At 40.4% G+C, this 26,581-nt stretch overlaps 1 protein-coding gene across 1 annotated transcript; it reads left to right on the top strand.

The window, feature by feature from the left end:
• Positions 1-17,973: 17,973 nt before the first annotated feature.
• Positions 17,974-26,416, top strand: gjc4b (gap junction protein gamma 4b). Its single transcript, XM_063497829.1, has 3 exons — positions 17,974-18,131; positions 23,751-24,927; positions 25,027-26,416. The coding sequence occupies exons 2-3, from the start codon at positions 23,781-23,783 to the stop codon at positions 25,038-25,040; spliced, it is 1,161 nt and encodes a 386-aa protein (XP_063353899.1). The 5' UTR covers positions 17,974-18,131; positions 23,751-23,780; the 3' UTR covers positions 25,041-26,416.
• The last annotated feature ends 165 nt before the right edge of the window (positions 26,417-26,581 follow it).

The raw sequence follows: 26,581 nt of genomic DNA, 5'->3' as shown, positions 1-26,581 counted from the left end.
TCAGAGTGGCCCAGCACAGTAAGGGTGACGCCTTAATAGGGATGACTTATCACGTTATAAGAGAGGGATCCAGAATGTTCTCCTTCCAAGCCAGACAACTTTCCAAATTCAAAGATTATACTGTCACATGATGGCCCTAAGTGACTAAAAGTGACCCTAAATTAGTGGTTTACTAAAAACAAAAAATAAAAAAACATTTTTTTAAAAAACCACCTGTTTTGCAGATTCACAAAAAGTGAATATTACTGTTAAAGGACGCTGAGTGTTTCCATGGTTCTCTTCATAGTGAATGTCTTGAAACGAATTACTTCAAATCTGGCAGTCATTCATTTGGAGTTAAGAAGTAACTGATTACATTTTGATGATCAAAGTCACTGTGATCACAAAAAATTGTGGTCTAGTTGTTGTAAACGTGAGATTACAGGAACATCTGTTCTATGGTTATATCTGTTATTATGTTATAATTGTTCGCTTGGAACACACAAACACACTTTTGTTCATATTTCAAGTATTCAAACACTCACTGACAAAATGTCACACAAGGTCAGTTTCACTCTGACATCATATGTTTGACACGGACACATTTTATCAGTGAGATAGAAAAGAAGGGAAATGGTGATCATACTTTACATGTGAGACATTTCTGCATGCTGCCTTGACTCCCCTTCCTCGTGTCACTTCTTCGCCTCCTCCATTGACATCTCTGCTGAGAAAAGCTACAATGCAAGTTATTAAGTAAGGTCCTTGACCATTAAATAAGTCAAGACATAAATTTAAGCCTGCATTTGACTGCCTGTTTAAATCATACAACCACAAGGCAGTAATTCTAGTTTTTAATTGCATAATTTTACTGTCAATTTATAGCAGTCAGTTTATTAGAAGTTTGTTCTACTAAAAACAGCTGGAAACAAGCTGATGAAAAGAGAATCGGCTGGCCACAAAACCCACAGCTCTTTCCTTTGAAAGCAGCAAAGAGGGTCTTGAGAGCTGACAGGCACTATGAGTAAGCCCTGCCTCATTTCGCTTCTTCTTCTTAAGTAATTAAAGTTATATGCAACATGTTAACTTTTAACACTTGAAAAACTCTTTTAAAAATTGGCTGTTGTGCAGTTATGGAGCCAAATTCATCTAAGAGCTTACAAAAGAAGAAAATGTTTAGTTCTGTCCCGTCCAGAGCCACAAGTATCCTTTTACAGGCTTAGAACAACATGTTTGTAATAATAATATCCGGTTCTCTGGAGCCCTCACCCCAACCTTTCATCTAAAACTCATAACTAAAGTGTCAGGTGACTGAGAAAAGAGCTGTCCCTCCCATATGTCTCCAGCTAAACAAAAGCAAGTGGCACGGATTTTGTGAGAAGGAAGGAGTTTTGATGTTCAATGTGAGAAGGTTAATAGTGAACATGTATAATATGCCCTAAAGGGTGCAGTCAGAGCACAGGCATTATAATGGTGGGTGGAGCCATGTTTGGGAGCCAGTAAACTGAGTGAGCAAGCCTCATTAATCTGACAGGTCACATGATATTGTAGTTCTCTGAGTGAGATAAAAAAAATATGGCGTGCCTCTGTGGTTGAGTTCATCACAGATTATTCAGCAATGATTGATATTGGCAGAAGAACAAAAGTCAGACATGTGGTGGACTCTTTCGCTCCACATACAATAAATTATTGCAGAAATACATTCAATAAATCCCATGTTGTGCCAGAAGACATGCAGAAGGAAAAGATCCATCTGACCAATAGCAAGATTAAGTCACTGACCTGGAAGCCTCATTCTTCCGTGGAATCTCCTCCTTTCTAAAACTGTTAAGACTGTGCTGGAATGATGTTGACTATTTACACAGTAATATCTGCATTAATGCATGGTTTATTCTTTTGCCATATTTTTCAGCTGTTGGTGAAACAGTCAGTTTGTGGTGCTCCTTAACTAATTAATACTTAACTTTACAGTAGTGGTGTGCAACAGTGTAAATTTTGATATTGATTCAATTAAAATACAGATACCAATACAGATACTGATACTTTTAACTTATAAAGGCAGCGTATGTAGGGAACAGCAGCGTGCCGTGACTTATGAGATGAAGCATCATTAATCTGCAAAATCTGAACACGGGTTTATTCAGGTTTATTTTTTCATTTCCAAAAAAACCTCATAATTTTTATCTAGCACAGTCCAGTGGGCTACATTTTGAACTTAAAGGATAGAAACAAGCAGTGATGGGAATAACGGCGTTACAAGTAACGGCGTTACTAACGGCGTTACTTTTTTCAGTAACGAGTAATCTAACTAATTACTATTCCTATCGTTACAACGCCGTTACAGTTACTAACAAGGAAACGCGGTCCGTTACTATTTTTCAACAAACAGACGGTTGAAGCTGTGTTCAGCTTACCGCATCTTATATCAGTAGCACGGAAGTAGCTGTAAGTAATCTGGGTGCTACAGCTTTAAGCAGCTGCGCGCTCCCGCGGACGCGAAAATCACGATCACTTTTTGCACAACACCTGGAGCTAAGGGGGCAAAACAATGCATGAGTGCTGCTGTTTGACTGAGGAAGAATAAAGTAGTCGTGGTAAGTCAATCACACGACCACTTAAAGACAAAGCAACAAGGTGATACCAGTTTTTAAATTGTGTCGATAGGCCACGTAAAACCAGAGTCATGATAAACAATATATAGGCGGCGTTTTTTCCTCAATAGTTTCGTCACGTTTACTGTCTAAGGACAGCGCTAGCAAGCACTCTCTGCTTATGAGCAAAACAAAAAAGAAAACAGCGGAAGTTTTAGGAGTGACGGCGAGAGAGAGAGAGAGAGAGAGAGAGCAGAAAAAGAAAGAGAGCGAGTTTTGAGATGTGAGAGATTTGTGACGTTTAGCGTGTTTGGAGTGTGTAGTTAATGTGTTGTCTTGTGTAGTAAGTGTGTAGTGTTGTGGATAGTTTTGTGTTGTGTGTCAGAACAATGAGGTGACTGCTGTCTCCAGGTAGAAAAAGGAGTGATACACCTGCTGCTGTCAGACCTGCAGGTATCAGGCTGTGATGTTCTCCTTTATAGTGGACAGAAATATTTGGAGTGGCACAAATAATTTGTGTGGCATCTTACTGAAGAACAGCTGATTGTTCTGTAAATAGTTTGAAATGGTTATTTTAAAAAAGGTAAAAGTAAACTTGTGCATAGGATTTTAAAATTGACAATTTATATTTGCATTTAAAGTTATGAAATATGATTCATTAAAGATGTTTGTGGTTGTTACAGTAAAAAATATAACTTTTTCTACTCTGATTTTATGGTTTTTGTCTGATTTTAGATCAATTGTGTTAATACAGTATATCAAAATGAAAACATAACTGTAAATTCAGACACGTGAGGTTGTGCTGAAAAGAATGATACCAAACAAGGCAAAGCAAATAGTTTTTAAAGGTAAAATGTGGAGGGAAAATCAAAAGTAGTTAAAATGGCCAATTATACCCTGGACCCCAGAGGGTTAAACTTTTTTTTCAAAGTAACGCAATAGTTACTTTTCAAGTAATTAATTACTTTTAGGATATTGTAACTCAGTTACTAACTCAGTTACTTTTTTGAAGAAGTAACTAGTAACTATAATTGAATTACTTTTTCAAAGTAACTTGCCCAACACTGGAAACAAGCTATTGATCCTAGTGCACTAATATCGATTTTATACCAATACCAGTATTAGTGTCGATACTATTGATATTTGGATCAATTCACCCACCTCTGCTTTACAGGCTGTGATTGGGGATTTTTCTCAATGCACTTTTCACCCCTTCATAGTTGCGGTAATGCTGTGAGAGTTACATGTTTGTCCCTCTATATTAACTTTGCTCAAGCACAATTCCTGAATTTCCACTTTACAAAAGCTCAGGAAAGACAGGCACTTAATCACACGCTCCTTTCCCAAGAATCAAAAGCAAAACAGCTGTCTTTGTTTGAGCCTCAGGTGTTTCTTGTGCAACTTATAATCATGTTTGCTCCTTGCTGTTGGCTACCAAAACCTAGGCTTGAATAGAGTAATAGGGATGTTATCACTGAATCACATTCTAATAAACATGCCCAATTTGTTTTAATAATGCCGTTCAGTCTTTTATATAAGTCGACATGTGCGCAGTTAAACTTCAGTGGATAGGAGGTGAAAGACAACATCATCACTAAGATGTTTTTGCAGTCAGGGTGGCACAAAACAAACAGAAAGAATGAGAGACATTTGGTGGTTTTAAAAGTATCTCTGAGTTTTTATTTTTTATATTTCCTGTGCTTCCTACCTGCCTGTTCTCTACATGTGTATGTCTGTGTGTTTGTTTCAAGTCATTTTATTCTGTAGATTGTTTTCCTGGTGTGTGTTTTATTTCCTGCCATTGTTCTTCCCTGCGCATATTTAGTCTGCGTGCCTTTTCTTGTTGTTTGTCAGTACATGATTTTGTTGACCTCCTCTTCCTCAGCTCCTTTGAGTCTCTTGGGCTTTGTTCTTTCTCTCTTTTGTTGATTTTCCCAGTACTTTGCTGAGTTAGTGAACTTTTGGTGGTTAACCTGCTTCCCCCCCTCTACTAAATTCCTCTATTGCTGCTTTCTACCCTTCCTTGTCTTGGGTTAGCAGTTGGTTTTGCTTAAAAATCTTTATCCCACAAGCTCAACATAATAAGTGGGTTTTGTAGCAAAGAATGCACAAAAATCAGAACCGTATGAGTCCCTACATATTTCCATACACTATCAGCCTTTAGCAGCTTATTCAGGACAGATGCATGTGAGTTTGTACACTATACAGTCGAATAGCACAGCATTTGTATGGCAAACTCATTAGTCAAAAATATAACACTAGAGTATTATTGATTACTGAGTAGTTTCAGTTAGCTATTGTTTGCTAGCCTGCTCTAAAAGCAAGGACATTTGACGCTCCACAGTTGAGGATCCACACAGAGCCTCGTCTATAACTGCTGAAGATTTACTTTGCTCTGGCCTTATAGTGGACCTGTACAGATGCACTTCATCTTTTGCTGCTCCAGTCTCCCTTGGTTGGTGCTGTGCCATCTGGGGAGCTTAATGCTGCCACCGTGATGGATCGCAGGTGCATCAGCAGACAGGTCTGCTCGCTGGCTTATGCACCTCATACGTTTTTCCAGTGTACCTGTCGCTCTACAAGGAGGTTACAAAATACTGTCCACTTGAATCAGCGCCGAGGTGTGTGTCATCAGGAATAACAGCACTGAAATGGAAAGGGCAAGGATAACAAGCATAACATCCAGATCATTAGCATATAAGAGAGAGTCACAAACATGTTTTTTGTTTAAATTACATTTTCATTTCACATTTGCTAAATTCTGTCTTTGTCTTAGATGCTCATACATAACATAACATATATATAATACTAACACCGAAGGGGGGGCTCGAATCTCCCCTTTCTATCTGATTTGTGTGCTCCAGTTAACCTGTTTAAATCTCACAGGAAATATTGTGTTAGTGTTAGCTCTGTTTGAATGGTTGTGAAAACTAAACAGGGAGGATTTCAGTTCACTTGGAAAAAAAATCAATCAGTGGAGGCTGACTTTACAGCTCCTTGTACAAACAGGCTCGGGAGGTGGAAACAGTGGTTACTATAAAGCTATTTTCATGTTTTATAAACAGCTGCTCCCCTCGTTGGTCTGACTTACGTGAAACTTCTCCACATGACTTTATAAAAGGGTGAAGTGTTTAACTCATATGAACCCACTGCGTTAGTCACATGGTGAGACCATGGTTGCTCATGGTGGCTTAGACAATCTGGCCTGGAAACTCTGCTTGTCTCTGAACCACCAGACTTTCATTTGGTTGGTGACCAGAAATGACGTAAGAAAGAAGCATTTCATAGATGTGACAACATATTCAGACTGTCGTAGATTGATTCCACTGAATGAACATGAACAAAAGTTCATTGCGATTGATCAGCTGATGAGAAATACTTAAACACAGAATTCATCCATCCAGGCTACTATTCACTCCTGAGGCCAGTTTAGAATAAGCACTTCACCTAACCCCACTAACTACATGTCTTTGGACTGTGGAAAGAAACCTGAGTACCCACACAGTCATGACAGGAACTTTACTAACCAACAAAACTAACTAAACACAGTAATTATACACATATATAGCTATTTAATATTTTCCCTACCTTAGAAGACAATGAGTCTGAACTGTAGTTTTGAACTATTGAGTTTCTTTAAGGTTTTCTGGCCTTTATAGAAGTTTGTGTAGTTAACAGCATCTTTTTCAGCATGACTTTATCAGTCTCTCACATTGTTGCGGAGAACTGTTCAACCACTGTACTTTACAAACCTGCTTCATTTCATTGAGGTTTATGGGCACTGGTTTATGCACAACTTTTTAAAGGTTCCTTTGCGGCCTTTCAATAAGGTTGAGGTCTGGACTTTGACTGGATCATTGCAACATCTTGAGTCTTTCTTTTCCAGTCATTGTTTTGTAGATTTGGTGGTCTGCTTGGGATCATTTTCCTGTTGCATGATCCAGTTTTAGCTGTGAGACAGATGGCCACATGTTTGACTCTAGAACTGGCATACAGAGACATTCATGGTTCACTCTTGTTAAGTCTTGTGGTTTGTTCAGATGCAACTTTGCAAACCTAAGTTGTGCTGTCATGTTCTTTTTAGAGAGGAGAGGCCTTCACATGACAACCCGTCCAAACGAGCCATACTTGTTCATTCTTTTTCTGGAACCTCAATTTTTTTTTAAAAACAAATAAAAAAATATATTCACAATAGAACAAGAAAGCAAACCAAATGTTTACAATGAGACATTTTACTATTTCATGGAAAAGTAAGTGGTTCTCAAAAGAAACTGCTGGAAGAACATTTTCCAACTAATTTGGTAAGTTGGTCGCTAAAGTAAGTGAGCATAAAAAAATAGCATCTTATAAAGGCAGAGCTTCTCAGAGGAAAAGATGGACAGAAGTTCACCAGTCTGTATAAAAAAACCCACCTCAACATATTGTGGAACAATTTCAGAATAACGGTCCTAAGACTGTGGATATTTCATCGTCTACAGTCTATTAAATTATCAAATGATTTTGGGAATCTGGGAAATTTTGTTTCATAGAGGCTAGGCTGAAAATCAATATTGGATGCCCATGATCTTCAAGCCCTCGGGCAGCACTGCATTAAAAAAAACAGGCAAGATTCTGTCATGGGAATCACTGTGTGAGCTCAGGACCACTTTCAGAAAGTACACAGTAAAGAAGCCATATGATCCAGATATGCCACCATCTTCTCTGGGCCAAAGCTCGTTGAAAATGGACAGAGGAAAAGTGGAAAACAGCTCTGTGGTTGAATGGATTGAACTCTGAAATTCTTTTGAATTTCTTTTTGGAAAGCACAGACACTCGTAGACTTAGGTTCTCTAGATTAAAGCGGAAAGGAATCTTTCAGCATGTTATAAGGGATGAGTTCAGAAGTCTGGATCTCTGATGGCATGGAGGTGGTTAGTGCCTATAGAATTGGCCGCTTGCACCTGCTGAATGACATACTCAGGATTCAGATCAAAATATACTCCCATCCAGATGGTGTCTTTTTCAGGAAAGTCCATGCGTATTTCAGCAAGAGGGTGCAAAACCACAAACTGCATCTGTTACAATAACATGCCTTTGTAGTAGAGGAGTCCGGGTGCTGAATTAGCCCGCAGTCCAGACCTTTCACCAATTGAAAACATCTGGAGGATCATCATGAAATAACAAATACTGCATAGAAGACCCAGGACTGCTGGGTCTTCTATGTCTTCTATGTTTTATTGTGACTAAAAGATGGTTTATGAGATTTGCAAATGATTGGATTCTGCATGTATTTACATTTTGCTCCACAGTCAGCTGTGCGGCAGCTATCATTGAACATTTAACATGCTAACTGAGGCCTGTAGAGTCGGAGATCTAACTTGGCTCCTGGCAATTGTCTTGAATCTCTTACACTTGTGAATAATCTTTCTCACTGTAGATGGACTTCAGATTGTTTGGAAAAGGCTACATAATCCTTCCCAGATTGATGAGCCACAGCAGTTGCTTCTCTAAGATCCTTGCTGATGTTTTTGCTCTGTGGCATTGTGTTAACTCACACCAGAAAGCTCCAGACCAGCAAACTGTCAACACTTGGGCTTTTATAGAAGTCCTCACACTTGCTGATGACTTGTTGCTTACCCTTTTAATTTACATGGCCATGACTGTATAGTTAAAGCAGAATTTCTGCTTTTACTTTATTATCGAAAGGTTTGGTGGGATGACAGCATGAAACTGGCCAACTGATACTTCCAAACAAAGGAGGGTTTCAAACCTCAAATAACACATTTTTGACAGCATACTCACTTGTGCTCTGTCACGTACTGATTTGAATCTGCTGACAGCTGCGTTGCATTTCCCTCCATTTTTTCCTGTGATCGCTGGAGAAGCATGCTATACTTGGTGACCACTGGCTGTTGTGAGCTGAAAGGAAGTGATTTTCCGCGTCTCCTTTCTGCATTTGTGCTGTCAATCTGAACTTTTTTCTGTAAAGGCATAAAACACTTGTAAGCTGAAATTAGAATAACAATACCCAGCTTCTCTTTTAAGAGCCTTTTTTTTATGGGATCCTCATACAATTAGGTCTCTGCAGGCTGGAAAGCTTGAAAGAAGGCCACAAGAATTTCCCATTCTCATCTGGAAGTCACTGTGTTTTTGCTGGCATATTTCTACTCAAGTTTAATGCTTGCTTACTTGGCCAGTGGACACTTACACTTACAGTATGTTAACTGCATTTTATCTGGGCTTGAGAAGTGCCCAGTTGCCTGCTCTGGCCACATCTTTCAAGTTTCCTCACCTTCTTAAAAATGCTCTGAGGGTTCTGCTGTAATGATTACTTCAGCTTAGAGGAATGAGAATGAGATTAGGCATTTGCATAGAATCAGGTTTAACACCTCTTGCCCTATTTGCACTTACAGCAACAACGGGGTAAGGATGATCCACACCGAATAACTGTAAAAAGGCAATCTGGTATTCTTTTGCTTGCTTTCTCAGTCACTTGTTTACTAAGGGCAGATTTCCGGTCAGCCCTGAGTTTCAGCTGTGCTCATGTCCCTAGTCATGTCCTCCAACAGTTGGGAGAACTATTTCCACTTGGAAAAGTAACTCAACGTAGTAATTTTGCCCACACTTAAACACAGCCTTCCAAAAGTCTAACTTTGACCCAGCGCTATGGTGTAATAAGAAGCTGTGAGACCCAAAGGCCTCTTATCATGACATCACCACTCAGACATGAGCAGAGCCAGATGGAATAAACACATGTGCGATACAGAAACCACGTCCAAGCTACCCACATAACTCTACGGACATGCATCTCATCACCGGAAATCTCATCAGTCACTGGATATCAACCTGAAAAAAAGGTTAAAGGGCAATAAGCACTCTTTATTAGTCAGACATGTTTGAAATGGTTGATGGATATTAACTATTACCCCAACATGCACGACAAGGAATTTACAGGGTAATTTAATTTTGACTTATTCCGCTTGGCAGTGATACTGAAGCTTGGCCCCATTTTTGTATTTTCATGGCTCCGTAGCCACAAATCCTCTGCTCCTCTGCCATCTCGCACGGCTGCTTTGATTGATACTCCCATTTTCCTGTCATCCAGGAGGAGAGATTCTGTACTTGCTGAATCAAGGGTGATCTTAGCATTTTTACTCCACTCATAATTCCTTACTGTCTGGCCACACTCAAAGACTTGCTCAAAAAAATACTTTTACGCATTTCTGAGTCTTTCGCACAGTCATGATGACGCCATCAGAGTGACCAGAATGTGGGGGAGTTTAAGAGGCTCGATTTAGGAAAATTACTAGCATATTTTGCTATTTGGTTGGTATTTATAGCATAGAGATATAGAAAGAGACAATTTACAGTTACATGTCCTCCAAACCAGACTAAGGTGCAAATAGAATCTGTTAAAGGAGAGTATGCAAAAGCACACATGGAGATAACTGCCTGATAAGTGATACTCCCATAACATTTTTTGCACTCATGGTAAAACAAAACCTTTCCCCTCAGTTATTTCAAATGATGAAATATGCACACAGCTGCACTTAAAAATGCTTTTTTTAAAAAACAAAACACGAGTAACATATTTAATATGATGCTTCATTCATGTAACCAATTCTCTCTTTTTTTCTATCTCATTTAATTACATTTAGGGAAGCCAAAAATCCAAATGGCAGGAAGCGTGCTTCTCAGAGTGTCGTAAGCAGCAGCAGAGCCCAGAGGCCATCCAACTATATTTCCTGCACCTCGAAGTGTTTACAAATGACTGCCTTTGGCACCAAAAGTTTACCCCTTTTAACCCCCGGGCATGTTGTTTCATGCACTGGTTGGATATAACATGTGGGAAGCTGAGTTAGAGTTTATCATAAGTATGTGTGGCATACATTGCCTGTTTATGTCCTGTCCTTATCTTTAACGTCATGCTGCTCTGTTGTATCTTAATTGCCCCATGGGGATAAATAAAGTCTTTCTGATTCTGATATAATAGTTTGAGATTGAGAAACACCAGTTTTTCTTCCAAACCTTTTCAGACATGCTTCACTTCAAAAGGCCAGAATTGTTGACACTGACAAAAAATAGGATCCAACTGAATTTTAGTGAAATAAGTTGTTTTTTCTGATAGAAATAACATTTATTTCAATTAACTTTTTATTCTTCCCCTAGTCAGCCATACCCCACCTGAAATGGGTCTATACCCACAGTTTAAGTATCACTGAGGTTGGCAGTATAATTACAGTGTTCATCGATTGATCATTTTCATCCTGACTTCTTGAAAACAGCTAAAGACAATTGCTACTCTGTAAAATTCCCTATAGGCCTCACTAGTTAGTAATCACTGTATGGCTTTCAGAGTTAGTCTATTTTTAATGTGAATTATCCATAAAATACAGCCTGTCAGGGAAGCAAAGGAAGAAATATATTTTTGTAAAAGGCAGATTTGCATATCAGAGAAACAGAAACTCTTTTTTTCCAAGTTCCTGACTGCAAGTTTTTTCAGTGAGTAACTTTCCTTCAGTTCAACAACTGATGACTCATGCATCTTCCAGGGTTGTTATGCAAAAGAAGGATTTCTTCAGGGTAAGAGCAGTGAGCCCAGCTCTCAGTTCCTTGTAGATATCTAAGTAATCCACCAAAATTAACCATGAAAATCTTCCAAGTAGTGACAAACCAGTTTTAGCTCAAATAAAAAATGAAATATGTTGAAGATTGTAATCAAAACAATTATTAAAATGCAATTGAACAAATGCTGGAAATCTTCCAGTGCCTTAAATGAAGCCTGACTGTTAACTAAATTTTTCCACTAGGCCACGAAGCGTTGTGCATTAACAGTATAACACAAACCTGAGCCACCTGTTTTGTTACGAAGACACAGAAGCTGTTGTTTTAGAACAGAAACCTGGGACAGATAATCATCTGTGGATCCCGCCATCACTACACCCAGCCCCTGATACCCTAACCACCACCATCTGCTCCGGGGTAGGGCTGTCTGTTTCCATGGTAACTCAGTACCCCTCCTCCGTAAGGCTTCTTTTGTGTGTCCCACGTGCAGTCTGTTCCAACTGTAACCCGACCATGCTGACGAGGCGTGCTGCTGTTGACTGTATGACAGAAACAGGAGGTTTCATAATGGGATTTGTGTTTTCAGGAATTTTATGTTTGGTAATTTCCCCTTTAAAAAGATTCTGGAAAGATTTAGATTTAAAAAAACAAAAAAAAAAACCTGAGAAAGAGCCACACTTTGAGAACATCACTCCCCCTCCCCCCAAAACAAGAGAAGGTGACCTCGCAGATGAAACCCAGCCACCCCCACTTTTACCATCCAGGGTGCTTGGTCACTCTACCTCCCCACCACCACCACCCACCACCCCCCCAAAAATGCATTGTTCTTAAACTGAGATGAGAGGAACAGATAGGAGCTGCGTACCTGTGAGGAAGTAAGCAGTACCTGTGAAGACAAATGCTCAGACGGCACAGAAATCAATAAACATGTGAAAGGAAAACAATGTTAAAGCTGCACATTCCTTAAAAATGAATACAATTACAACACATTGATCTAATTTAATTAATGAGATGAAAATTCTAAGGCATAAGACATATTTTTTTAGCACATGCTGATTACTTCCAGTCAGCCTCAAGAGCGAGGCCAACTTTTTTTTTTCTTCTTTTTTAATTCCAAAAGCAATTTGTGGCCATGGTGCTGTAATTACATTTGGCCTGGCACTAACAGCTCTGGTTATTTTTTGCCATGTATGGGGCTGTAGGTGTGATATACAGCACAGTTTTAGGCCTGTCTGCATACTTTTCTCCTTTTTTTTGTTTCATTTGTTGTGCACATGCATGCATATAAGATGTTGATGTGCACAACTGTGAACTTTTAAAATGCCTGTCTGGTGCTAATAAGCTCGTCATTCTGTTACTGATGCATTATTAGGTGGAGTGGAAGTGAGTTGCTCTGATCTGAGGCAGAACCTTATTAGGCACTATTTGGGATACACTGATTCCTAAACAACACACAGATGGAAAGTATTAGTCTTCTTGGCAGGAAGCTCCACTTCCCTGTTGTACTGTGAATTAAAATATTACAGCTAGGACTCTGGGTACTGCTGGAATGAATTATTCTGGGTCATTTTAAGTAAGTGCCCAAAACCTCACAGGTGCAGGTGGATCAGCTACCTGAAGAGAGTTTCACAGAGTATGAAAGAGTGTGCAAAGCAGTGAATTACTCCTTGCCATTTCTTACTTATTAGAAGAAAACAAAAGAGGTTACACAGCTGACAGTCAGGCTGCAGGAAACTGGAATTCTTCTCTGGGCCACAGTGAAGACAGGGTGGTTATTTTTCCAAAGTCATGCTGGTTGGTTGCCACGTTAACCCTGCGCTAATGCCATTTCATAAAATGAGTCGCGCCCTTGTGCATTTTTCTGTGTATATGTGTGTGTGTGTGTTGTAGCTGGGAGACAGCCACAAGAATGCGATTTAAAAAATGAAAACCAGCAAGAGCGTGCAGCAAGCAAAACTCTTAACAAGACCTTAATATGGTGTGGTTCTGTTTGCTTCTGTGGTTTATCTGCTCTGTCAGGGTGGTGCTAATGCAGAGGGAAAGGGAATCCCTTCTCTGGATGTCTAATAAGATGGTTAACTGCACATATCTGATCTAAAAGTTAAATAAGCAAATACAGTTTATCAGTACACCCTGCCGAGTGACACATATTTTTTCTGCTAAAACTGCCAAAAGAGGAACAGTATGGCTCACCAAGTTGAACTTAAACAAGCGTTCAAGCACAAAACCAGTCTGGGTTGACCCTTTCATCAAAAGTGTATGTGCGTGTGTGCGTTTGTGCGTTTGTGGCAGGAAAGCAAATATCACAAGCGTATGATTGAGAGTGGCTCAGGTTCTGAGGCAAACAAGAGGGCAACTCTTGAGCAAAGCCCTTTGACACTTTTAGTTGAATATTATGTTGCAACACCACATCCAAAAGACCGGATGTATGTGCGTGCGTGTGACTGTGTGTGTGTGTTTTACTTTTTTTTCTTTCTTTTTTTTTAGATTTTCAGCAAAGCCAGTGGACAGACGCACAGCCCAACAACAGTGATAAACAAGTGGTGTAAGACCTTGTCCGCAAGGGTGCGGATTAATTACTTAGAGCTATTTGTGTTTTTTAAAAACCATGTGGCCCACACTGTAACAGCAGTACAACACAGGAATGTTCAAGTCTCCCCCGCTGGGTAATCAAAGGCCACTTGAGCAAGCAGCTTTAAGCCATAAATCAAGATCTGCTCTGAGACCAGTTTCTCCATCCACAGAAAAAGTGCTGACAAACACTTTTTTTCTACACTGTTTCTGAAAAAGTTTGGTTTCTACAGGCAAACACGGCAGCAGATGTTTGACGTGGATGGAAAAATGTCTACAGTTTGTATGTGCAAACTTGTAGGATGTATTCCAACCAATGCTACTGTGGTTTTGTTGCATTGTTATTTCATTCTGACTTTTTGTTCTTAATCACGTTTAGTTTGTGTTAGTTTCCAGAGTGAGTTTTATCTTGTTTCACTTTAGTTTTTATTTTTGAAAATGTTCAGTTTCAGTTTATTTTTATTAGTTTCAGTGTTATTTTTTAAGCTTTTTAATTGTTATTGTATGGAGGGCATTTAGCAGGGGTGTGATTTGGTTAAATAAGGTCAGGTATTACAATAGAAACACAGAACAAAAGAGCAGTGGACATACATGTTCATCAACACCTCATCAGGTAGGAAGCAACACTGTTTTTCAGATTAAAGATACTAAAACTAAAAAAAAAAATCCTCTACATATTTATTTATTTACACATTTCTTTCAGTTAGCATAGTTTTTATTTTTATTTGAATTAACTATGATGCTTTTTCATGTCTAGTTTGAGTTCACTATAATAACCTTGATCCTAACCAGCACTGATTAAAGTTACTTTTAAAAGTGCTTTGATACGTTTCAAAACTGATCAGTTACATGACAACATTACTGTCACGGTTTGAGTTTATTATGTTTTGGTTTTTTTTTTTGAATGATGGATTGTGCTTTGTTGATTATTATTATAATCTATGTTTCAGTTATTCTTGTTAAGAGATTAGTTCTTATGTTTGGTTTTCTCTGAATTATGAGTTGCTTGGGTTTTGCGTAGTGATTCATGTTTCCTGTTTTATTGTGAAAGTCTTTGTCTTATGTTAGTGTGTGCAGCTTTGTTCCCCCTGTCTCGTTAGCCCTGATCTCTCCCAGCTGTGTCTCCCTCCTGTTGCCGATTCCCTCATTACTACCCTGTGTATATAAGCCCTGTGTTTTCCCGTGCTCAGTGTCGCGTTGTACCCTCAGATCCTGTGTGTTCCAGTTAGTGTTTTCATGTTTGGTTTCTGTTTTGTTGGTGCCAGCAATAAAGCTGTGGTTTTCAGTTACATTTCCGTCTCGGAGTCCTGCACTTGGATCCACATCTCCACCTGCCCGCACACAGAGCCCTTACGATTACCTGCTGTTACCAACTCGAAAGGACCTTTGAACTGGGTCTGTGTGTGTTGATGATACATGTTGAGAGGATGTACATCCTAGTCCAGATTTACCTGTAATTCATTGTCTTTAACTCATGTGGTAGAGCTCATACTGGTAGCATCACTCCTAGTGCAGAACCAGCAGCAAGCTTACTAATTTACAGCAAATCGACAGCTTTAGTTAAACTGACAGCCAACTGTTGTGACTCCCTAACAGGCCTCACTTCCTGTGTTGTAGCACTGTTGTTGGCTTGCAGATGCTTCTTTAAACTGTGACGAGGAGCTCTCAGCACCTAGCAGACTTATTGTCACCCAGATACTAAATCCAAATATTTTCAGTGTTCTTTGCTATCATGCCAGCTGACCAGACAGGAGTGAACACCGATCTGAATGCCAAGGAGCTGAAGAGAGACAGGCACACTGCAAATGTGCCAGTGATTTAACAGACACTGGTGCTTTCTGTTGATGCAGACATGCATGTTTGCTTAACAAGAAGACAAGCATCAGCTCGTGGTCTGAAGGGGCCGTGAGGCCAGGCTTCCTTGCCTCCACATTATCTCTCACTGTCATTTGCACTGTGGTTTTCCAGAGCACCCCACATTACACCCCATGAATAAAAGCACGCTTGTGGTTCACAATAGAGCTCGGGCTGCACCATGAAAAGGGGGAAGGGCTTTGCATTCCTCCACTGACCTCCTGTTTGCAGCAGATATTAAACAATAAGTAATTCTCATTGTTTGCTCTCACCAGCAACGAGCACTTATCAAAGAGATAAGACGAAGCCCAACTGTCCCCCAGCCTGACGGTGCATTCACAGCATTGATGCAGAAAGTAGAGTAGATGTGCTTTGTCTGCATTTTTCTCTGGAGAGGTGCGGTGAAGCGACGAAGAGCGGCATTTCAGGGAATCCAGGGAGAACAATGTCATCATTCAGTTTGAGTGACTATCTTGGGAGACTGATGCTGACTGCATGCTTGCGATATTTAATCTGAGTGACCGTGCATACCTCATTTATGTCACTTCTCTATCGAAAGTGCAGCATCAGCCAACTGCAAATTCAGCTCTTACAGGGAATTTCAAGTTTGATTAAGTGCAAGCCAATAATGCACGGTGGGTGTCACATTTTCCCCCAAAATAAGAACATTTAGAGCCAATGTCAGATTAGTGCACACAGAAGGTCTTGATTTAAACACAACATGGCTTAAAAGCTTTAACTCTCCTTTGACGTCGACTAATCGATGTTGTTTACTGTGGGATGTGGGTTCAAAGAAGTGTTGAAGGGGGCTCAGGAAACACATGTTGTTCTTAGCAAAGAAAGTGTGACACAAAGGAAGGGGGCTTATGATAGCAACAACTTCCGAATGCTGGCATCAGCAGGAAGAGGTGCACCCACTCTCAACAGGCTGTATTGTTCTAGAAAAACAATGGTTGACAGCTGCTTTATGGCTTGATGCCACTTTTTTCATGGCATACTGCAATACTGCTGCGATACCTCTGATGTATGAAGGATACCAGTTATATGCTATATTTTCCATAGCCCATATGGAAAATATAGTCCATATTCAGCCCTAACGGCCAATGGGAGAAGGAGAAGTAAAACTCATGAATGAAAGAAACTTTCTGAAAGACTTAGGATTTTGTCTCCAAGCCCCTTTTTGCTCTGTCTCTTTATTAAAGTGAAGATGAAGCACTCAGCTTTATCTGCCCACAGATGCTGACGCTGAGCTTGTCCTCCATTAGTAATTGCCTATGGCGTAAGGAGAATCTACAGTCATTGGCAGAATCTCAGCTTATAGGCTGCTGAGACACAGTGTCCAGAGAGTTTGCGTCAATTCACATATTTTTCTACGTAATTGTGCTGTGAAAAAACAGATTTGTGTTTGGTCTGCTACACAACAGTAGGTCCAGATGTCAGTTGTGAAACTAGCGATGGCAGTGTTTTCTAAGCATCACAAGCTTTAGTGACGCATCGCTCCTTGTGCCATAGTTTAGTTTAATCATTGGTTCTCCAAAAGATGTATTTTTGAAGGGAAAATAAGGACAGTAAGGAAAATCATTCTGTTTGCAGACTTCTAGCTGCAGGCCAGTTGCTTTTGTGGGATCTGATTTAATACACTGCAGTGTATGTGTGGACATGTTTTACCTGAACAGTGAGACAAACTGATGCATGTCTTCCTCAATGGGTATCTTATCTCTTTGGTATCTCGTGCATGTGTTTAATCAGCTCCTTGAACGTGGATATCTAAAACACATGAATTACTACGACTTTCAGCTGTGAAGGCACTGCACATCTGCTTTTCTGTATGACATATATAATTTTTTGGAACCTGTCACTCCTCGTTTGTGCGTGAGTGTGTGTGTGTGTGTGTTTGATTTTTTTCTGGACCTCTGAGTCAGTGGCAGAGATGGACTGAGTCATTACATCTAAAGCCTGTTTTAAATTCATCTGATTTGGAACTGTTTGTTCTGACTTGGGGTTTAAATCGAGACATTTAATTCAGTTTGGATACCTGGAAATTATCCAGTTTGGACAGAAATGGAAACTCCATTTGCAGGTTGCAGACAGGCTCAAGCACCTCCAATGAAACTGTCTCTGTTGTTAACAATTAAAGCCTTTTTACGAGGCCAAAATTTAAGTGGCGAACTAAACACATTCTCTGTTTTTTCCAGTAAAAAAACAGATTTATTCTTTGCTTCCAGAATGCTCCTCCTGCGACACATTTCTCGGTCCTCTCACCCTGAGCAGCCTGGAGTTATAAGTCGAAGCAAAGATTGCATCAGGAATGCTGGCAGTTTAATGCTTTTCTCCAGGCTGCGCAGAAAGGGGGTGGGGTGCCCGGCTGGAACTGGGAGGAGAAGAAAAGAGGGGAGGGGGGATTTGGGAATATTCTTTGTCCTCGCCCAGCAGTTCGACACACAACTGGAGAAACGACGCGAGCTCCTCGTTGGAAAAGAAGAAAAACCTGGATGGCTTGATATGAAGAGCGGGAGGACTTTGATTTAAAAGAGAAACCCCGCGTCAGACCACGACTTTAATGAAAAGGAGGACCTGGAATCATAACTGAAGGTAAAACACTTCACAGACAAAGCGCGGCGGGGACGCGGGAGCATCTTCTCGTAGCTTTGGCTAACAGTTAAAAGCTTTAACTAGACTTTTATCTTCAACTTCTCGGGCCTGTCCGCCGGTGGCTGTGATTGTAAAGCGTCGGAGGTCACTGCAGCGTTTTTAATAAGCCGTGCGTTACAGCACAATGACGGCAAATCCGTTAAACGCTAAGTTTACGCGCAGTGTGAAAGCAGGGAGCGCTAATTAAAGAGAGAAAAGGGGGAATCTTACGGCACATTAAGGCAAAGCTATCTAATCAGCAGCATGTGCAGTTACAGCTGTGTTGGCACGCGGACTATTTATCTCGTTTTAACGGGACTTTTATCTGCATCCACTTTGTGATTGGAGAGACGGCCAGGAACCGTCTGGTTTTTTCCCCCTGGAATCTGCGCACATACGCTTATGTGGGATATTAGCTGCAATATCGATACTTTCTTAACGGTTTTCAGGATTTATCAAAACAATGTCGCCCACCGGTTTGCTTTGATAACAGTCGGTAACGTTAACGGAGCACGCGGGGCACCGCGCTGACGACGTGTCCCGTCGTTGGCCACGAGGAGGAATTTTATTCCCTGCAAAGGGATTAGCTTCCTTAAAATTCCATATTGGAATTCGTTGAATTTGGGTTTTTAAATGATTTATCTTGTTTTCTTGTCATTACTCTTCCTCAGTTTTACTAATTAAGCAGGTTTTATGATGTGACTCACTGTGCTGTGATGGGCGGATGGTTTGGGATGTGTTTTTTTTTCCCAAACCCGGTTCTATCGTTAAACTTAACCGGAAGTCACTCCTTACTCAGGTCTGCTCGTTCCCTGCTTGCTTGTCGGTCTCTCCCCCCTGCTCCAGGCCCGGGGCCTCTATGCCTAAGCGCATTGGGGTACCGGAGGGTTAACTGCAGCGAGCCTCCCAGATGTGCCACAAAACCTTCTCTGTTCAGCGGGGGTGAGGGCAGTGTTGAATCTCCACTGGGTGGAAGCAGCCTGTTTTCTGTCAAATACCACACAGACAGGCCCGGGCTGGCTCTGCAGACAAGGCTGAAACTCATTTGATGTCTTTTGACGGATGAGTGGGGAGCATGCAGGGAGTCTCTGCAAAATGAAACCTTAATTGTTAATACTGATGTTAGCATCACCCCCTCTAGTATATGTGGTCATTGACAATAGATGGATTTTACATTCCGTTACTGTTTCTTGGAGAGGTGGGTAGGCCCATGAGTGGTTTCAGAGTCAGCACAGCTGAAGGAGACTGAAAGCAGGGTAGAAACGCTACAAAAACTCCTCAAAATTTGGATGAACACTTCCGCTGCCGTGACTTCAGGTCCCTTGTTTTGTTATGTGCAGTGTACCAGCATTGATGAGTGGAAGTGATAAGCTTGATTCCAAAAATTGTTTTTGATGGAGTCTGTTATTCATCCCCATCCCCACTCGGAATTTGAACCAGTGAGGTCCTGCGTTTCTGTTAGGCAATCTTTGTTATGTAAAAGTTGGTAAATTGTTGGGTAACTTAGCAGTTCGCATGTGAGTGAATAGTGGTGCTGAGAAGGAGCTGTAAAACTAAAAATAAGAATATGAGCAACAGGCCCATCTACATACCATTCTTTGATTCCAGTGCTCAATTATCAAGAGCAGCTGAGAGTTACATAATTCAGCTCTTTCTGCCACTTCCAGCTTTTTCCTTTAGGCTTGCTTGTGAGGCAGCACTCAGACTTGAACAAAATGTCAGTTCTTACTATCTATTAACCTACATTTCAAGCAGCTGAGGATCATCTTGACCTTTAGTCCTCCTGGCTTTGCATCAACAAAACTACAGTATAGCTCAGTTTAGATGGAGGATAAAGGTAGTTCTCACAAATATTTAGTATGTTTTATCTCCATGGAAACCCAACAGTTGAGATACCACACTTTTGTTTTGTTGCATCTCTTTGCATGTAGGAATGAGATTGCTGCATACAGCAACAACAGAAACCACAGATGAGATACTGAGAGGGGAGCAGTGAGTAAACACAGGAAGATAATTCTTTGATTTAGTAGTTCATGTTTCAGACTGAATCATCAAAGACTTGCTGACCATTTATCCGATTGTCATTACCCAGTTGTTCCTGCACAATGCAAAATGTTCTTTATCTAGGGAAGTTGTTGTTTTGTTTAGTTTAGTTTTTTGTCCTTGCCAACCATGCGTCAAACATGAGTACCACTCACACTGGAGAGTTGCCCAGTATAACAAACCACTTATTGAGTTCTGCTGGAGCGCTTATGGGAGTAATGTGTGATCTTTAGAAGGCTTTTCAGTGGTAGGTGGTGTTGGAATCGTTCGGGTCACTTTTCCCTTATTTGATCTAGTTGATCTTTTCATGCATGCAGTTTTTCTTAGCCACACAGCATATTATCAGCTAAAAGGCTTGTTGCAGGTGTGCATGTGTACATTTAATCAGTAGTTATGAATGAACATTTAAATGATGTTAAAGGGTTAAACGTGATTTCTCCTTCACTGCTAAAAACATGGGGTAGATGGAAAAGTATCATAATCCAAGCTATGAAAGGAAGCACAATAAATCTTAAAATGTGCTGGCTGAATAATTTGAGGCTTTCATGTCCAGCATTTCTTTTCATGTTTAACAGAGACGGCATAACGGCATCACTCGTTGGCACAGTCTCACGAAACCTCAAGCTAAGGAAGTTCTTTCACACAGACGACATGACCAATGAGCTGATTTGACCGAAAAACTGAGCAGTTTGTCAGCTGAGAGTAGTTTCCCCACAGACTAAAATACAACCATCTTTTTAAAACCATAGAGAGCGCCCCCTTTTGGGCATGTGAAAGAATGCCGATTTGAGGTACTTGCAGTTAGCTTCAACTTTTAAACTCTAAAGATATGTTTGGATGTTATATAAACTCTGTGGTATGATGTGGTGAATATGTTCTTTTTTTTTTTTGGTTTGTTTGCTTTTTGTAACCATAATATATAAGTTATTCAAAACTTCATGCTTTTATATTCACAGTAGGGATGGGAGGATGGAAATCCAGAATCTGTTCCATCAAGCTCATCGGTTGCTTTTTTCATTCCAGCCGTGTTTCTGTGCTCACATCCATGTCATGGCAGTGGAGACTTGGATATAAATCAGTTGCACTGAGCAGGAAATCAATTAAAAAAAAAAAAAAGTATAAATAGAATGCATGGTGATGTCAGGATTAGTCGAGGCTTATCCATTCCTTTGTGCTGATGTTGTCGTAGGGTGCTAGCTGTTCTTTGTCAAGAATAAAAAGCACAAAACTAATAATGATGACACAGTGTTAAAACTCATTTCCCATTTCTTTAGTCGAGTTGATGAAAAAGGTCACAGATATAAGTTCAACGGGCAAGAGATAGTGTTTTTGCAACAACAGAGTGCCTCCCACATGGCTGTTAGCTAAAAACTTGGCATACGTTGGCAAGGGCTTCAGCTTAAAACATTTGAGAAAACTGGGCAAAGGGCAAAAAAACAGGTGATTAACAGTATTTGTAAGTTATGACCTTGAGAAATAGGAAAAATCCAGCGAAGAGGGACCTGGCCCTTCAGTTGATCCATCTGTTGCGCACTGATTCGTCATCAGAAATGTCTCAGCCTGAGAGTTCAGGTTGTGTTGAAGAATAAAGGTGGTCACAACAACAATTGACTTTTGATCTCACTATTAACATAGATAAAAAAAATATTATATTTAATATATAGTATATACATCACATGATAACAACTAAAGAAATGAGGGGTGACTTGAGGTTTTTGCACAGCACTACTTTTTATTTTATGATTCATGTAGTTGAATAAAGGCTTTTCAGTCTTTATGACCGATCTAAAATATGAACAGAGTCGTTTCAAGGCAGAGGCAAAAAGCAGCATAAGAGTTTGAATAGAAACTTGTATTTTATGTAGCTGGTTGAAGTGCAGCAGCTTGGTTTATAGTTCTGGATAATTACACAGCTGAAGTTATGAGGTTTGACACAGATGTTGTGAAACCACACAAGCTCTTCATTACTACCTTGTTGTCAGATTACTAAAATTCAGCTAAGAACAACCACATGTGGCTCTGAATTAGTTTGTAACTTCTTAAACACGTAAAGATGACTGCGAATGTCACTTAACTCTGTAAAAGATGAAGACAGCTTTCAGTGTCTTTGCACAGCAGTGTTGTAACATGGAAATGTGGTGATCGATGATAAGATCACAAGGTTAGAGCTTATGAAATATTTGACTGAAATTTTGCTTGCTGAAGTTTCCTCACACTAACACACGCATGGTTCCAGACCTTACATGAATGCTTTTTTTTTCTTTTTTTTTAATCTCCGACCTCAGGGCTTTTTTTTCTTTTTTTTGCTGTGATAAACACCATGTACCATGTCTGCTGGTTAGACTGTCTGCACATAGCAGTCTGCCTGTGGTTACATGATTTTGATTGCATCTATTCAGACAATATCAGAGATCCTTGCCTGAGCATGCCTGCAGATTTTAGTCCATGGCTGTAATGGGTACTACTGTGAGGGTGGCATAATAGCACCACCTTGTGTTGCAAAAACATGATACACCTACTACAGTTAGGGCTGCTCGATTATGGCAAAAATGATAATCACGATTATTTTCACTGAAATTGAGATCTCGATTATTTGACGATATTTATTTAACAATAACAATGTATTGAATAATGGCTTTAAAGATGTCAAAAAATAATATAAAATAGTGTACAAATACTGATAACAGTGCAAATGTTTGCAATATAAAAAATAAATGAAAAATGTAAACATCTATGTTTAGTGAACTTCAAAATACTGCATAATACTGGTTGTTCACTGTGTTAATTGAGCAGTGGTCTTTGGCGAGGAAAACGTTACCGCGTTTGTTATCTCCTTGTGTCTCTGGGAGCTGGTGGGATATTTAGTCGCGTTGTACAGGGTAGCGTGAATGGAAGTCTGTGAGGATGAAGCAGGTGTTGTAAAGAGTTTTTTCTCTATGTTCCTTCATTGTTTGATCGTATGTCACTTTGTGAGCGGTCTTCAAATGATTGAATAAATTTGTAGTGTTGCTCTGTGGTGCAGCTACGACACCGTAGCAAAGTTTCCACACTATGTCTACTTGATCCACGTCTGACTCCACGAACCCAAAATGTTTCCACACCACTTAAGTCGTTTTACCTCTCTTTTCAACCAACGGCATTCTTTCTTCAGCAGCCATTATCCTCTCCTCACCAAATAACTTCTGCTTAGCTTTCCGAGCTTCCCTCGGGTCCTCTTAATTGTTGTGACGCGTGTTCGAAACGCAGAGAGGTGCGCTCGATTTGCCACACAGAGCAGCGCGAGAGGAGGAGCTAATAATCGGCTCAGTCATTTTTAATGATCGTTGAAAGCCCAGATCGTAATCACGATTAAAATTCGATTAATTGAGCAGCCCTAACTACAGTGTATTTAAATGTTAAGTACTACTGTATTTCTTTTTTTTGGTCATATTTTAGTGACCCATATTCCTTCACGCGCTTTCTGTTGTTGGGCCAGCTTCTTGGTAAAGACATCCAGAAATTAACTTTGATATATGCTTTTTTTTTTCTCTTACACAGACATAGCTGTGTTCCTGTTCCAAAGACAAAATGAGTTGGAGCTTCCTCACACGCCTTTTGGATGAGATTTCCAATCACTCCACCTTTGTGGGCAAGATCTGGCTCACCCTCCTCATTGTTTTTCGGATTGTGCTGACGGTTGTTGGAGGAGAGTCGATCTACTACGATGAACAGAGTAAATTTGTGTGTAACACGCAGCAACCTGGTTGCGAGAACGTATGCTATGACGCCTTTGCACCATTGTCGCACATTCGCTTCTGGGTGTTTCAGGTGATTATGATCACCACTCCCACCATCATGTACCTTGGGTTTGCTATGCACAAGATTGCTCGCATGGATGACGATGACTACAGGCCCCAGGGCAGGAAGAGGATGCCTATAGTGAGCCGTGGTGCTAACAGGGACTACGAGGAAGCGGAGGATAATGGGGAGGAGGATCCCATGATCATTGAAGAAATTGAGCCAGAAAAGGAAAAGGAGGTTGCGGAAAAGCCCAAGAAAAAGCACGATGGGCGCCGTCGCATCAAGAGAGATGGCCTGATGAAGGTCTACGTGTTCCAGCTGTTATCACGTGCCATCTTTGAGGCCTCCTTCCTGTTTGGACAGTACATTCTTTATGGTCTGGAAGTGGCACCGTCGTACGTATGCACACGTTCCCCTTGCCCACACACAGTGGATTGCTTCGTGTCACGCCCAACAGAGAAAACGATCTTCCTGCTTATAATGTATGCCGTCAGCGCCTTGTGTCTCCTCTTTACCCTGTTGGAGATCCTGCACCTTGGCATCAGTGGTATCCGTGACTGCTTTTGCACGCCACGACCCCGGCACCCCACCCCACGACCCTCAGCTCTGGCCAGCCAGAGGTCCTCCATCTGCCGCCAGCCCTCTGCGCCTCCAGGCTATCACACTGCTTTAAAGAAGGATCCATCTGGAAAACTGGGATTTCGAGATAACCTGGGAGACTCGGGTCGCGAGTCTTTCGGGGACGAGGCATCGTCTCGGGAGCTGGAGAGGCTGCGCAGGCACCTAAAACTGGCCCAGCAGCATCTTGATATGGCATACCAGAACGAAGAGAGCAGCCCGTCACGCAGCAGCAGCCCTGAATCTAACGGCACTGCAGTGGAGCAGAACAGGCTAAACTTTGCCCAGGAAAAGCAGAGCAGTACCTGTGACAAAGGTGAGGCTTCCGTCTTTGTCTCTTGATAACCACACCTTTATTTTTTTTCTGGTTGTTTTTGAAACTCATTGCTTAACAACCCTGATGATCTGTCTGCAGGTCTTCGTGCATAGATTCTCATCAGCTGGGCAGTTAACATGAGGAGCAGTGAGAGGACACAAGGGATTTGAACAAAGGGGAGTTTGTATGTGTGAGTGGGATGTTGTGAAATTGCTTGAGGTGGATGAAGTCAGCCCAAGCCTTCCAGTGTTATGGCCGACTGTGGTCGAGCATCGGTTCAAATTGCAAGAACGGTCGTCTCAACCCAGCAATACTCGAGACACAAGCCGGTCTGAAGATCCAAAGTGCTTACAAACTGCCATAGTGCAACAAGAACAGTTAAGGTTACCATGTGCTTCTCCCTCAGGGCAGCTATTTTTTTTTTAATAATTAACTTTAAGTCTTAGAGCTATTAGTCATTTTTATGAGTTTGTCCTCCATTGGATGTTCAGTGATTGCATCTCAAGTTTGCATTAGATTAAAACTGGAAAACTTAATGGGATTTTTCTAAGGCCAAGCCAGATGTGCAAAAAAAAAAAAAGATGTTGAAACTGTAAGAATTTTGTGTTTTGTGCAGAAGTGAGAGTGCTTTTACATGCAAACAAAGGGTTAATGGACACGGCACCACTCATAAGGAAAAGGTACTGGAGTTACTGTCATGCTGATGAAGACTTTGAGGTGTAACATTTCATACAAAGGTTTCCCTCAAGTGTGTCAAATGATTTGTTTTTGTTATTTTGATGATGTTGCACCAGTCAACATTCCCAAGTCTGGTGCCTGACTGGTGACTGGAACACACTTGGGATGCCTTTGTCCAAAGGAATAAACAAACCTGGGTAATGCTTGAAAACCATTTAACTCTTGATAATGACTTGTATTGTTTTAAACATTTAATACTGTATTTTTGTATTAGTTGTAAGTGTTGTTGTCTTGACTCTTGTCACTGTGGCCAACACGTTTGGGATTGTTTTGTTTTTCTCCCTGTTTTTCAAAGAATATTTGCTACTGTCTTAGCTCCCTGATGCCAGATTTTGTTGGACTGGTGCATTCTGTTTGGTACAGTTTGAGATAATATTGCAACACTTTTCTCTTTAATATTTAAATACTTTTGTTTTCTTATTTTATTAGGTACACATCATGTATGACCACAAGAAATGTTAACTTTTGTTTTTTTTTCTTTTGGTTAAGTGGGGATAAAACTGTATCTGTTTGATATCTGAAAGTGCTGATTGCTGGATGAGTGTTTTCACTGTTCCAGGATCTGTAATCAAATCAATGTGAATTTAATGCCTTGAACGCGCTCTGATGAGATGCCATCTTTTTCTATTCTGAATAATACCCACAGTGCCAATTCATATTTTCATCTCAAGTTATTTTTGAACAATGCTTTTTGTACTTTTTATACTTTTTGTATTGATAGAACTTTGTGGTTAGTTTTAAAATAAAAATCCTGCAAATTCAGATTTTTGGTCCTAGTTTTCCTTTATTTACAAATATTGTTTTAGACAACATTGGACAATATTGTCTATGTTATCTTTACTTGGTATGCTCTATCTCATGTCCCACAATCTTGGATAAAATTTGGAAAGTGGTCCAGTTAAATAGATCCATCTTT

This window comes from Pelmatolapia mariae, linkage group LG16_19 (assembly GCF_036321145.2).
Source record: "Pelmatolapia mariae isolate MD_Pm_ZW linkage group LG16_19, Pm_UMD_F_2, whole genome shotgun sequence".
NCBI lineage: Eukaryota > Metazoa > Chordata > Actinopteri > Cichliformes > Cichlidae > Pelmatolapia > Pelmatolapia mariae.
Note: the sequence above shows the minus strand (reverse complement) of the source record. Positions and strands in the feature narration are given on the sequence as shown.

Coding starts and splice junctions, on each gene's coding strand:
- gjc4b (XM_063497829.1), top strand. CDS start 23,781: ATGAGTTGGAGCTTCCTCACACGCCTTTTGGATGAGATTTCCAATCAC.